The sequence below is a fragment of the Scyliorhinus torazame genome, chromosome 3 (genome assembly GCF_047496885.1).
Source record: "Scyliorhinus torazame isolate Kashiwa2021f chromosome 3, sScyTor2.1, whole genome shotgun sequence".
Taxonomy (NCBI): domain Eukaryota; kingdom Metazoa; phylum Chordata; class Chondrichthyes; order Carcharhiniformes; family Scyliorhinidae; genus Scyliorhinus; species Scyliorhinus torazame.
The window spans coordinates 80,139,516-80,153,935 of record NC_092709.1 but is presented as its reverse complement, the minus strand read 5'-3'; the positions used below and the strand labels follow the sequence as shown (position 1 = coordinate 80,153,935).

General features: G+C 48.9%; 1 protein-coding gene across 3 annotated transcripts in view; it reads right to left on the bottom strand.

Moving 5' to 3' along the window:
- Nucleotides 1–891: 891 nt before the first annotated feature.
- Nucleotides 892–14,420, bottom strand: part of LOC140408536 (very long chain fatty acid elongase 6) — a 159,154-nt gene continuing 145,625 nt past the window's right edge. For 2 of the 3 annotated variants that reach the window (XM_072495900.1, XM_072495901.1), the window contains one exon: nucleotides 892–3,074. In XM_072495900.1, coding sequence (XP_072352001.1) covers nucleotides 2,647–3,074 — 428 coding nt within the window. In that variant the 3' untranslated portion in view covers nucleotides 892–2,646. Of the gene's footprint in view, nucleotides 3,075–10,907; nucleotides 12,354–14,420 lie in introns of those variants that run through there. The other variant, XM_072495902.1, reaches the window with a different exon arrangement.

Genomic DNA, 14,420 nt, shown 5'->3' with positions numbered 1-14,420 from the left:
AAGGTTTTCAGGAAATTATTAGAAACACATCTGAAACTCTGTAATTTGGGGGAAAGGGGCAAGTTTTAAGGATTAGAAGCGCATTTTGGCCAAAATGATCACTGTCCTGCCGTGAAAGAGAAGGGACTCCAACATACAACACATACCCAAATTTTTTCTCTTGTTTAGTGACTATTTAGTTTGCATCCAGGTGCATCTCCAAGTGAAAATACACAGGAAATTCAAAGCCCTCTTGCGCACATCCAGGGAATGCTACCATATCACTATCGAGGAGAGAAACCCCAGCTGACGTTCCATTCACTAAGCCATAGATGATATGGTTGCACTGTCCAAACTGAGATCAACTAATTCAACACAGCCCCATAGTTTCAACCTAGGATCATTCTCAACTGCATGGCTCAATTATGCATTGTATATAATTTGACCTAGCCAACTTAAGAATTCCATTTTTTTATTCCTCTTAGTTAAACGCGCAAGCATAGAGATGTTCCAAGCTAATAATGAGTGATTGCAAAAAAATTTCTAAGGTTAAATATTGCTAATAAATTTATTTCACAGGGGTACTATTTTAATATCATGAAGCTTTAATGGAGCAATTAGAGAGCTAACTACTTCTAAGAATCTTTAAGAGGGGCGGCACGGTTAGCACTGCTGCATCACGCGCTGAGGATCCGGGTTTGATCCCAGCCCCGGGTCACTGTCCGTGTGGAGTTTGCACATTCTCCCCATATCTGTGTCTCACCCCCACAACCCAAAGATGTGTAGGGTAGGTGGATTGGCCATGCTAAATTGCCCCTTAATTGAAAAAATAAAATAAAAAATATTTTTAAAAAATATTCTTGAAGGAATAGGCAATTAATCTTGAATTAAAAGAAGTAATGCTACCAGAAATCAATTTTAGAAATATTTATTGTTAGGTGTTACAGCATCAGCAGTTGAGAATTCAAAGCAGGTTACATTACTTTGGCTCTGGTTCAATTGTTTCCTCCAAAAACCACCACAGCATGAAGTGGGTAAAGCTTGTGTGTTTACGAACAAGTATCCTAACCTGATAAATGCTGTTACATGTAGAGTTTTATTTCAAAATCATGAAAATCATCATGTCTTATAGTTAGCAGATTAAAGGTTAAATAATCTCTCTCAAAGCTCCTGTGCCCCAGAATTTATTTACATTAAATCATTTATCAATAAGACCACAGTATCAAAAAATACAAGTAAAAATATCTGTAAAAGTATCCCACAGCTTGTTTATATAAAGATTTTTGTAGAACCCAAATTCTTTTCTGTGTACATATGTGGTCCCATCAGGTTTTCTTGATTATTCTGAAGTATCTTAATCAACCATTCAACCCATTCAAACCGTTTTAGATTGTTGTAGTACTATAGCAAATACCCATAGCTCTTAAGTGTTTATATACTGACAAGAATGAAGAACAGGTGAAATAGCATAAACATCTCACTTGTTGAAGCTACAGGATTTCAGAAATAGTTGCAAAGATATCCATACAACCAAGTAAGCAATAGAATTAGAGAGAGTTGAATACAGTCTCCGGGAAGATCCAGGTGTGGTTTCGGAAGGAATCAATGTACTCAAACAGTTTTATGCGATTCAGAATGGATAATAGACAGAGAAGCTGAAAATCGAGAAAAGATGCCATCAGTCTCACTATATAGGCTTAGTCATGACTGACAGGTGAATGCTGCAGATTTATGAATTTACCCTACCCAATCAACAAGCGTGCACCGAAACCGCACTACACGGTTATAGTACACTCATTTACGTGTTTGCACGAAACTCCTTTGCCCCCCATTTTAGCCCATTGCGTTTCTTTTAAACTTTGAAAAAAAACGTTCACACCCTGCTAAAAGAATAGCCTCAAGTTATTTCATATGAACACACCAATGAGGTTACTAATATCAAACAGCCTCAGTTCAACCTACAGGAACGAAATACGTGAAAAATTAAATTGGAACTAACAAAACTTTTTTTCTCCTGCAGATGTACTTTGATACCTCTAAAATGTGACAACATTTTTGTCTTCAGTTAAATCTCCTATTTCTATTAGGTAGAGTAACTTTATAGTTCAAATGGTACTTCTAAAAAGGCCGTAAAGTACAAATGCAAATGTTCTTCAACATTGCATGTTTAAAAAATGTGGGTATTTCTAAAGGCAGAATATTGTTTTTTTTTCTGGACAGGGACACTATGGGTCAGAAAGTTGCCAGTAATCTTATCAGTGCAGAACCATTTATTTTTGATTAATGTAAAAAAATGTTTTTTTTTAAATCATTAATCTTTTCTTGAAGCTTTTGGTTCCTCTAGCTGCCCTTCAGAAGACCTTCAGATTCAACACTAATTGGCTTAAACCTTTTAGCTCTTTTTTTACTTCAAATTCAGATCACAAAGCACCCATATTGACACTTAACTTCACCTGTTACAGCCCAAATATGCATTGCATCACATATATGCCCATCTAAAGGAATGCCAACCGTACTATTTTGAAACCTCTAAGGGTGATCTCACTGAGGTGTCATGAGCTCAAATGGATTAAACCAAGCTAATGAATACAGGCTGCCATTTTGAAGCACTCGATACTCGTGCCATGTGACTGATGCCCCTGAGCTGTGACCTTCAACCATCCAGTTCTAGTCGGCCTTCAGTGCTTTCCTCAGCCTGCTGCTCAAATAGGCCTCATAGAAAAACTGGCAGAAGAGCACAAAGTAGCTGAGGTACATGAGGGAGGACCAGACAATGTTGTGCATGTGTGATGGGCACTGACCCTGCTGCATCCACTCATACACCAAGTAGTTAACAATACAGCCCAATATCATCTGGGTGATCTGTGTCATGGTGATGAACATGGCAAACTTGCGTGAAACTCTGAATCCAGCTGCCCGTAAAGCGTAATAGGAGTACATGACAGCGTGCACACCATAGTTCATTGTCATAAACCACCCTCCTCCAGCGATCATGTCTTTGTAGGAGTACCAGGAGTAAAGCAGTACTGTGATATGATGGTACCAGTGTAGGAAAATGAGCTTCTGCTTCCGCAGTATAATGAAGAATGTGTCTCCTGAAAAGACAAACAGAGACACGTTTGTAAAAAAAGAAATGTTGTTGGATAAGTTTTGTTTCTATTTGTATGAACGTTGACTGCTGCAGTTGTTCAAAGACATTACAAAACCTCATTCCAGAAAAATGTTTACATACCTTTAAAATAATTTAAAATAGGCTATAATCCATTATCAACCATCAAGGTTTTGAGTTTTGAGCAGGATCACAAACTGACTATGAGATGTTTGTTGAGCGCACACTTATAATCCTTTCAAAGATCCTGGACGAGTTTCTCCGTCTACCAGACCTGTTTTCCAGCACGGCGCACCCGACCAGCAGCGGGATCCTCCGTGCCAGCAGCCGGCCAATGGGATTTCCCATTGTGGCCATCCCACACTGTTGGGAAACCTGGCGAAGTGGAGGATCCCGCCGACAGAGAATCCCGCAGCCTGTTTCTACAGAGTGCGATCATTTCAGGTATTATTTTAGTCAAATGTATTAACATAGCACTTTTCAAACTTTACAATTGACTACCGCCTGTTTTCAAATAAATATAATTTATTAAATAAAGGAATTTAAACAGATAAGCAAAAGCATTACCGTCACAAAATAGCCTTCAATTTTCAGAGGGTGACAGAGAGGGAGTCAAAAAATATCACTGGTGAATAGGTTAACTATAATTTAAAAATTAGCTGCTTTCTGTTATGTTAGATAGGCATTACACTGGCTTTTAAGAGGGGTTTGTAAAAAAGTGCATGTGGAACACAATTGCTTAATTATGATATTGCTCCCTTTTTATAAGACCAGTTCAAAGATAAACTATCAATTCCTAAGCACCATAAAATAAATTAAAATATATATCTTTTTAAAAAATGGTACAATAGTTTCCACAAATATTTATCAAGCAATGTTGCATGACTTAAATGTCTCATTCGCTTTTTAATTGCGTTGGGATTTTTGTTTTCAAGATAGGAATTTAAAAGTGGAGGTTTTGAAGGGAAGGTTTCATACAAATCGTCGATTGAACACATTTGAACATGTCCTTTGCTCATTCTGGGCAGAATTTTACGTTCCCCTGCCAGGGGCTTTATAGGCAGGGGTGGTGGGGTTGTAAAAAAATCTTCAGATACCACTGGGCCTGCCTATTCCATATTCTCTGCAATTTAATGGTGGGACAAACAAGGCCCAGGCTGGTCCACCTGCCCTTGCCCCAGTTGAGGCCCCCCAAGTGGCCCATTAAGGGTTGTTTCTCACTCAGCCTCAATTTTCAGGCTAAGCGGGAGGAGTTCAATGGCAGGGAAGCCTGGAACGCTACTTTGCTTAGGCCCTGGATGGGAAGGGGATGGGCACCTCCCTTATCAGTTTCCTTTTAATATTGGGGAACATCGCCAACATTAGACTCCTGACTTGTGTCCTGTAGATGGTGGACAGGCTTTGGTGAGTCAGGAGGTGAGTTACTTGCCACGGGATTCCCAGCCTCTGACCTGCTCTTGTAGCCACAGTATTTATATTGCTAGTCCAGTTCAGTTTCTGGTCAATGGTAACCCCGGGATATTGATTGTGCGGGATTCTGTGATGGTAATGCCATTGAATGTAAATGGATGATAGTCAGATCCACTCTTGTTGATGATGGTCATTGCCTGGCAGTTGTGTGGCAAAAATGTTGCTTGCCACTTGTCAGTCCAAGCCTGGATGTTGTCCAGGTCTTTCTACAGCTGGACACATTGTCTGAGGAGTTGTGAATGGTGCTGAACATTGTGCAGTCATCAGCAAACATCCCCACTTTTGACTTTATGATGGAAGGAAGGTCATTGATGAAGCAACCCTTGAAGATGGTTGGAGGGAGTGAATGTTTTATTTATGAATTCAGAGTGCCCAATTCTTTTTTTCCAATAAAGGGCCAATTTAGCATGGCCAGTCCACCTACCCTGCACATCGTTGGGTTGTGGGGGTGAGAGCCAGGCAGACACGGGGAGAATGTGCAAACTCCACAAGGACAGTCACCCAGGGCTGGGATCGAACCCGGGTCCTCGGCGCCGTGAGGTAACAGTGCTAACCACTGGGCCACCATGCCACTCACAGGGAATGAATGTTAAATGTGTTGGATATGGTGTCGAACAAGCACATTGCTTTATCCTGTTGAGATTTTTGAGTGTTGTTGGAGCTGCACTCTTCTAGGCAAGTGAAGAGTATTTCATCACACTCCTGACTTGTAAATTGGGGGCAGACTTTGGGGAGTCAGGCAGTGAGTTACTCACCTCAGAATTCCCATCCTCGGATCTGCTGTTGCGGCCACAGCATTTACATGGCTGGTCTAATTAAGTTTATTGTTAATGATAATCCCTTGGATGTTGATATTGGGAGATTCAGCAATGGCAATGCCACTGAATGTGAAAGAAAGATAGTTTTTGTCTGTCACGTGTTTGGGGCGTATGTTACTTGCCATATATCAGCCTGTACCTGGTCTTGCCGTGTTGGGATACTGGCTGCTTCGGTACCTGAGGAGGCGTGAATGCTGCTAACACTCGAGCAACTATAAAGTCGCCATAGTCTCAGATGACCATAGGCTGCCTCTTTGAGGCGGAGCTGACTTGTGGTGATTTAACCTTAGGATCACCACACCTCAGGGGAGGGACATGGTTGAGCAGGCAGGGCCTTCATGATTAACCTCAGTGGGTAAGGGAATTGAGCCCACACTGTTTGTCTCGCTCTGCGTCACAAACCAGCTGTCCAACCAACTGAGCTAAAGTGGCCCATCTGTAGCAACTATAAATCAACTTTTATTGGCTCACTGTAAGCTACAAGGTGATTTCAAGAATCCCCTGATGGCACTTGGATGTGAAAACAAATGGACAACTGGGCTTTTCATTTCAGAATTGGAGACTTCTTTGGAGGATTCCAGAGGCAGTTGTGGCACTTAGCAGCACTCCGGTTCAGACTGGTGATGTGGCTGAAGTGGGTGACGGAATCAGTGGAATTTGTGGTGGCAGTCAAAGACGATGGTTTTGGTTTTGATGTTTAGCTGGAGCTATCCAAGGTTGATGTTGGACAAGTTGTATAACACAGAGGCAGTGGAGGAGATGGGAGGTAGTGAGTATAAGAAGATCATAGAATCAAACATTCCCACAATGCAGAAGGAGGACATTCAGCCATCGAGTCTGCACCGACCCTTTGAAAGAGCATTCTACCCCAGCCCAATACCCACCCACATCTGTAACCCCACCTAACCATTAGACACTAAGGGGCAATTTAGAAAGGCCAACCCACCGAACCTGCACATCTTTGGACTACGGGAGGAAATCGGAGCACCCGCACAAAACCCATGCAGATACGGGAAGAATGTGTAAACTCCACATAGACAGTCACCCGAGGTTGGGAGCGAACCCGAGTTCCTGGCGCTGTGAGGCAGCAGTGCTAACCCCTGTGCCACCGTGTCGTCCTAAAATATAAGAAATAGGAGCGCTTCCTCGAGTCTGTTCCACAATTCAGTACAATCCTGACTAATCTACTGCTTCAACTGCACTTTCCTCTTTCCTGTCTGCCCCCCATACACCTTGGTTTCCCGAGTGACTAGAAACCTGTCTTATCTTATCCTTGAATGTACTCAACGATGGGGTACCCACAATCTTCTGGGGTAGGGGGGAGGGTGTTGTGAATTTCAAACAGATGGATGTAGAGAGGACACATGTGGAAAGTGGTCCTAGACTGTGGATGCTGTCAGCAGGAGACAGCGATAGATAAAAAGAGGGGGCTGTTCGAAGGTAAGAAGAGACACTATTGTTTGAGATACTGTGGTTACAATCATATAAAGAGTGAAAACAAACAAGGAGAGTCCCACTGAGCTGGATAATGCAGATGAGGCATTAGAGCAGGACATTGTAGTCGACAATGCCAAAGGCTGCAGAGGTCAAAAGAGAGGGATAACACCTCATGGTTATAGTCATAGAGGATCCCAATTGTGACTTTGATTGCTGCCATTTCATTGTTGGAAGAGAAAGCTGATTGGTGTGAATACAACTTGGCAAAAACTGGGGTTGATTTGGGACGCAGCAGCACATTCAAAACAGAAGATAAGAAAGGAAACATGATAGTTTACAAGGACAAAGGGTTCAAGGATGACTTTAAAGAGTAGTTGAACAGAGGTTATCGGTAGAATGTGAGGAGAGGGCGGCTGTGGTGGAGGAGCAAAGGGGACCGGGGGGGGGGGGGGGGGGGCAAGTAGGTGGGAAGCCAGGGGGCAGGGAGTGAGGGGGTGGGAAGCGAACGAGCGGGTGGAGAGCGAGCACGGAGTGAAAGGGAGCAAGGGGGCGGGATGAAAGGAGGAGCAAGAGACCAAGGAACGAGGAGGAGCGGGGAGCGAGGAACCAGGGAGCGAGCAGGAGTGCAGGGTTGAAGAGGGAGATTTGAGCGTGGGGGTGGGGAGTGGGATCGAGCGAGGGGGTGGGGAGCGGGATTCAGCGAGGGGGCTGGATGTGAGATTGAGCACGGGGGCGGGGAGTGAGATCGAGCGAGGGGGTGGGGAGCGGGATTCAGCGAGGTGGCTGGATGTGAGATTGAGCGCGGGGGCGGGGAGTGAGATCGAGCGAGGGGGTGGGGAGCGGGATTCAGCGAGGGGCCTGGATGTGAGATTGAGTGAGTGCGCAGGGCGTGAGATTCAGCGAGAGGGTGGGGAGTGGGATTCAGCGAGAGGGCGGGGCGTGAGATTGAGCGAGAGGGTGGGGAGTGGGATTCAGCGAGTGGGCGGGGTGTGAGCTTGAGCAAGGGGGCGGGGAGCAAGATTGAGTGAGGGGGTGGGGAGTGGGATTCAGCGAGTGGGCGGGGTGTGAGATTGAGCGAGAGGGTGGGCAGCAGGATTCAGTGAGGGGGCGGGGCGTGAGATTGAGCGAGAGGGTGGGGAGTGGGATTCAGCGAGTGGGCGGGGTGTGAGATTGAGCAAGGGGGCGGGGAGTGGGATTCAGCGAGTGGGCGGGGTGTGAGATTGAGCGAGAGGGTGGGGAGTGGGATTCAGCGAGTGGGAGGGGTGTGAGAATGAGCAAGGGGGCGGGGAGCAAGATTGAGTGAGGGGGTGGGGAGTGGGATTCAGCGAGTGGGCGGGGTGTGAGATTGAGCGAGAGGGTGGGCAGCAGGATTCAGTGAGGGGCGGGGCGTGAGATTGAGCGAGAGGATGTGGAGTGGGATTCAGCGAGTGGGCGGGGTGTGCGATTGAGCAAGGGGGCGGGGAGTGGGATTCAGCGAGTGGGCGGGGCGTGAGATTGAGCGAGAGGGTGGGGAGTGGGATTCAGCGAGTGGGCGGGGTGTGAGATTGAGCAAGGGGGCGGGGAGTGGGATTCAGCGAGTGGGCGGGGCGTGAGATTGAGCAAGGGGTCGGGGAGTGGGATTCAGCGAGTGGGCGGGGCGTGAGTTTGAGCGAGAGGGTGGGGAGTGGGATTCAGCGAGTGGGAGGGGTGTGAGATTGAGCAAGGGGGCGGGGAGCAAGATTGAGTGAGGGGGTAGGGAGTGGGATTCAGCGAGTGGGCGGGGTGTGAGATTGAGCGAGAGGGTGGGCAGCAGGATTCAGTGAGGGGGCGGGGCGTGAGATTGAGCGAGAGGGTGTGGAGTGGGATTCAGCGAGTGGGCGGGGTGTGCGATTGAGCAAGGGGGCGGGGAGTGGGATTCATCGAGTGGGCGGGGTGTGAGATTGAGCGAGAGGGTGGGGAGTGGGATTCAGCGAGTGGGAGGGGTGTGAGAATGAGCGAGAGGGTGGGCAGCAGGATTCAGTGAGGGGGCAGGGCGTGAGATTGAGCGAGAGGGTGTGGAGTGGGATTCAGCGAGTGGGCTGGGTGTGAGATTGAGCAAGGGGGCGGGGAGCAAGCTTGAGTGAGGGGGTGGGGAGTGAAAATGTGAGGAGGTGGGGAGTGAGGGTGAGAGAGGGTAGGGAGCGTGGATGAGAGACGGGGAACAGTGTTGTGAGGGGCAGGGAACGCGAATGTGAGATTGCGGGGTGAAAGGATGAGAGAGGGCGGGGAGCGAGATTGAGCGCGGGGCAGGAGCGAGATTTAGCGAGGGGGAGGGGAGCGAGATTAAATGAGGGAGAGAAGGCAGGGTGCGAGGGAGAGAGAGTGGGGAGCAAGGGAGGGAAGGCACGGAGCAAGGGAGAGAAGGCATTGAATAAGGGAGAGAGTGGGGAGCAATGGAGAGATGGCGGGGAGTGAGGGAGATAAAGCGGGGAGTAAGGGAGAGAAGGCGGGGAGTAAGGGAGAGTGGGGAGCAATGGAAAGAAGGCGGGGAGTGAGGGAGAGAAGACGGGGAGCAAGGGAGAGATGGGGGGATAGAGGAAGAGAAGGCGGGGAGCAAGGAAGAGAAGGCGGGGAGTAAGGGAGAGAGAGTGGGGAGCAATGGAGAGATGTTGGGGAGTGAGGGAGAGAAGTCACCGGCACTGGCCCCATCACCTTCTCCTCCCTCGGGGTGCCCGATGGCCCCCGGGATACTCCATAGGACAAGGGTGCGAGCGGAGCCATCCCCTGAGGCAACCACGCCACCTGGCGCTACCAGTCCTGGAGGCCCTCTCTCATCACGGCTAGGGGCTACATGCTCGTGGCCATGGAGCACAGGAAGTGGACCATCTCTGTCTGGGACTGCGCCACATCACGCTGCAACTGGGCCACTTCCCTCAGTATCAGCGCTACGTCGGCCAGCACCTGGGAAATGCCAATAACATTCTCAGCCATGGCCAGCTGTGATGTGGCCACGTTCAGAAGCGCCGCTGCAATGTCTAAGTGACTCTGGCACGTGGATGCATGTGAGATGGCAGCCCTGTCCTGGGCCTTCGCCAGCGCCTGCAAAGAGTGCCCCAGGCCTTGGACATGCTGACCCATGGCTGAAACCTTCGCCCCCAATTCTCCACCGCGGACGTCACCCATGCGATGTTGGTCTGGGTGGCACGCATGGTCGGCACCACATCTTACACGCAGTTGGATTCTTCTAACTGCATCTGCAGGTGCTGGATTCTCGCCGACAACCCCTCATGTAGCCCCTGGCTCTGTGACTGCGGGCGGGATTCTCCGACCCCCCGCCGGGTCGGAGAATCGCTGTGGGGGCGGCGTGAATCCCGCCCCCGCCGACTGCCAAATTCTCCGGCACCAGGGATTTGGCGGGGGAGGGAATCACGGCGTGGCGGCCGCGATGGGCCGAATGGCCGCCTGTTTGTTGCCAGTCCCGCCGGCGTAAATTAGAGTAGGTCCATACCGGTGGCTCCTGGGGATCTGGCACCGGGAGGTTCCCCCACGGTGGCCTGGCCCGTGATCGGGGCCCACCGATCCGCAGGCCAGCCTGAGCCGTGGGTCACTCTATTCTTCCACGTCGGCGGCTGTGGTCCTCCGCGATGGCCGACGTGGAGATGAACTCCCCCTGCACATGCGCTGGGATGACGCCAGCATACGCTGGCGCTCCCGCGCATGTACCATATCGCGCTGGATGGCGGAGGCCATTCGGCGCCGGTTGGCACGGCGCCAAGCCCCTTCCCCGCCAGCTGTCGCGGCCTTTGGGGCGGCCCGACGCCGGAGTGGTTCACGCCACTCCTCGGCACCGGGAACCCACGCCCCGCCGGATAGGGGAGAATCACGCCCTGCATCTCCACAATCGATGGGACCATCCGTTCTAGAAGCCCCAAACCTGTCTGAACAGCAGCTAGTCCCCGAGGTGGGCCCACTATCCGACAGTCCGCCCCCTAGGGTTGTTGCTAACTTTTGGTTGGCTCTTAAATCGTAATTTGCTCTGTTTGTTTCACGTTTGCTCTAGAGTCGCCGGGTATCTTTATGATACCGCCACGAGATTCAAGTTCAAGTAATGATCAATAACTCAACACATCAATTAGTAAGATTCAAATCAAAGCATATTTATTATACACAGTAAATCACTACTCATGCATAAACTCTACTTTCTAGGCTATTCCTACCACTAAAAGGCCTACACTTAGCTTCGGACTGGCCCACCAGGTCAGGGGAACAAATGGCCTTTCGTTCAGGTCCTGAGTCTGCAGGATTCAAAAGCTGGTATGGACTGGTAGCTAGGAGCGCCTATCTCGTAGCGAGCGTTGACTTGAGACTTACTTGGTTGGAGGCAGCGAGGCAGGAAGTTGCTGAGTGACCTTGCCAAAGAAGGAAGATTTGAACTTGGGGTCTTTACTTTATAGTCCCCAGGGGCTTCCCACCCTTTGGGGCGGACCCCGTACCTGGTTCCAAGTGATTGGACTACTTTCCGATCACTTGGATCGATTTCTCCAATGCTGGAGCGGTTCCCTGATCACTGGGCGGTCCCTAAATGTCCGTTGGCCGCCCTTTGTCTTGGCTCCTGCTGGCGCCAAGGAGTCTGGCTTGGCTTTATTCACCTTAACTGTTGCAATTGTGCCTTGGAATCGCTCATTACTATGCAGATGGCTGCTGCATTACTATGCAGATGGCTGCTGGTTTCAGTGCTGTCTGGTTCCTTACAGGTTTCAATACACATGCTTTATGTATTTGCTAGTCTTTGCCTGTGTTGGCTGAGTTTCCCTTCAGCCTTTGCGGTTCTCCATTTTAAGTCGGGAAGTGGCCAACTCAGGTGGCGACACTCCCTCCTTGCGATCCTAACTGCATTGTCTTCATTCCCTGACCCGGCGAGCACTCTTCTATGGCCTCTACACTGACCATAACTATGCAAGAAAAATTTTAACTAACAATTTCTAAGTGGCGCTATGTCAAAACAGGGACATGCATTACAAAATAAAAAAACTGTACCTCTAACTGTCCTCAATAAACTACACTCACTCAAACATTCAATCATACTAACTTCCTAAACAATACAAAATAATAGCAGCATTTACATTTTTCCTGGCTTGGCAGTCAAACACAGGGTTGTATAATCTTTCCATTTCTTTATTTACAGAAGAATGCAAATGAATGTCCTTTATTATAGATCGAGGGGTTCGGGGTCCTGGGGATAACTGAACATAGGGGATCTTATTCTGTATACCAGTGCGAGCGCGGAAGGCTCTCCTTTTCCATTTCCTCATGCGGATAGTCAGCACGATGCTGCAGAGTATCGCCAACACTAATAGGGATTCGACTACGTAGGAAAGGGAGTATCACGTTATGAGCTTATCACACCGTGATAGTGTGGAGTTGCCTGAACGGCTGGGGGGGTTGGGGGTCAGGGGGTTCATGTTCGCGCGCAACCGGGTACGCATTATGACGAAAAACACGTATGCCGTCTTCATTGTTGTCTTCGTTCCTTTTTGTCTCTTCCTTTCCGTTCCGTCTCTTTTCCTGGAGCTTCTGGGGTTCTGTGGGATCAAGCATAGTTTCTGTTACTATCTTGGTTAATATCTCATCTGTTGGTATGTCTGTCCTTTCGTGCCAATTCTCCCTTTACAATTTGTCACCATGTGTGACTCACCCATTTTTTTTTTTAAACCGAATATTCCGGACAAGACACACATAAAAATACTGAAACAGTGCGAGCCGTCTCGCAGGCTGTGCGATTTACCATCCAAATGTTTGAGGATGTAAATAGCACAGGGATGGCAACCTAAGGGTCGCCTGAAAACAAAACAAAACTTTTTGAACCAAAAGTGCCGAAATGAGGTGCGTATGGGCTGCGACGGGTAAGAATTGGATGGAATCCCCGGGTAGGATGGCGACCAATGCCTTGTGTGCTCTACCCGAGCGTAGCTGACCAGAGGGGGGGTTCTCAGGCAGGGCAGAGACCAATGCCGTTTCTCCACTGCCTGAGCAACCGACAAGAACGGGCAGAAAATGTAGTCATCGTGCTGGGTTGCCGTATTGGTTCTACCTTCGAACCAGAAGGTCAGTTATGAACTGGGGTCTGGCAAGCTCTCAGCGGTTTCAGCCGATGAGCGTGCTGGCAAGTTCTCATAGGTTTCTGCAGACAAATAAGGCGTGGGGCCGTGGAAAAAATTTCCGATCTTACGTACAACATTTAACACTAACAGTAACAAACAACATTAAAGAACATGCTGCAGGTTCCATAGAAAGGACACCGTTTTATCTCAAGCGGTTCCTTTATAAAACATAATCTGGACACCTCAGTTATCAGTTGCGAACAGGGTCGCAAAGGGATTCTCGCTTTGGGAGTCAGACTCAAAGTCGTCATCTTCTCTCGGATGCCAAACTCTGGAATGTATAAGGGCTGATAGGGCTGCATGATGCGATTTGGGGTCCATCTCATCGTTCCGGACGAGCCTGAATGAATTATCGCGGTGCCAAAAGATGGTGTCTAGTTCTGTGGGGACGGAATCGTCATCGTAGGGGTGGTCTTTGGTGGGGTTTGTTGAGGAAAGTGATGAGGATGAGATCACTCGAATCGTGGTCAGATTCGCTGGGTGTGGGTCCTGTTGCATGGGGATAGTAGGGAGGCGTGCTGTGGCTATTGTCTGAGTCGCTGTCGCTGCTGTCTGTGGGCGTTCCGGGGCGGAGTCTAGAGGTCGGGAGTGGAGTCGAGGGCGAGTCCGTGGATGTGGTGGGCATGTTGGGGGAGGGTAGCGATACGTTGGCTGTGGGTGGGGTGTGGTCTGCTGCGTCGAGCATGACGTGGTGTGCGTGGTTGGACTGTGGGCCATATGCCTTAAGCTGGTTGATATGGAACCACGCAGTCTTTCCGTTGGGGTACTTAATTTTATACATGGAGGGGCTCACTTTGTCCGCAATGGAGTACGGACCCGAATACTTAGGTGACAGGAATGTGCTGGAGTTGTAAATTGAGAGCATGACCTGCTGTCCTACATCAAACTCAGTTGCATGCACTGTCTTGTCGAAACAGGCCTTACTCTGGTTCTTTCGTGTGCCTAATCTTACTGCGGCTGCTAGCTGAGCCGTTCTTCCATTTTCCACTAATTGTTTTACTGCGTTCTCGTGTGTGAGGGCCGTCACTTCGGGGCTGGTGAAGTCCAATCCTAATAAAAATTCTGTGCCTTTCATGGGGCGTCCGGTCATGAGAGTGTGTGGGGTGTAACCTGTGGATGTTGAGACAGTATTTCTCAAAAACATCAGCGCAAAAGGGAGGACTGAATCCCAAGTGGTGTTTTGTGGACCATTTTTCTGAGGGTTGATTTTAGGTTCCAATTCATGCGCTCCACGATACCACGTGACTGGGGGTGGTATGCGATGTGGAATTTTTGGGTAATGCCAAATATCGTGAGGACGTTCTTCATGACACGTCCCGTAAAATGGGAACCTTGGTCAGATTCAATGCTGCGGGGGAGTCCCCATCTCGTAAAGATGTGGTGGGTTAAGATCTTGGCTGTGGTCTTTGCCGTGTTCGTTCTGGATGGGAATGCCTCTACCCATTTCGTAAAAGTGTCTATGACAACTGATATGTATTTGTAACCATT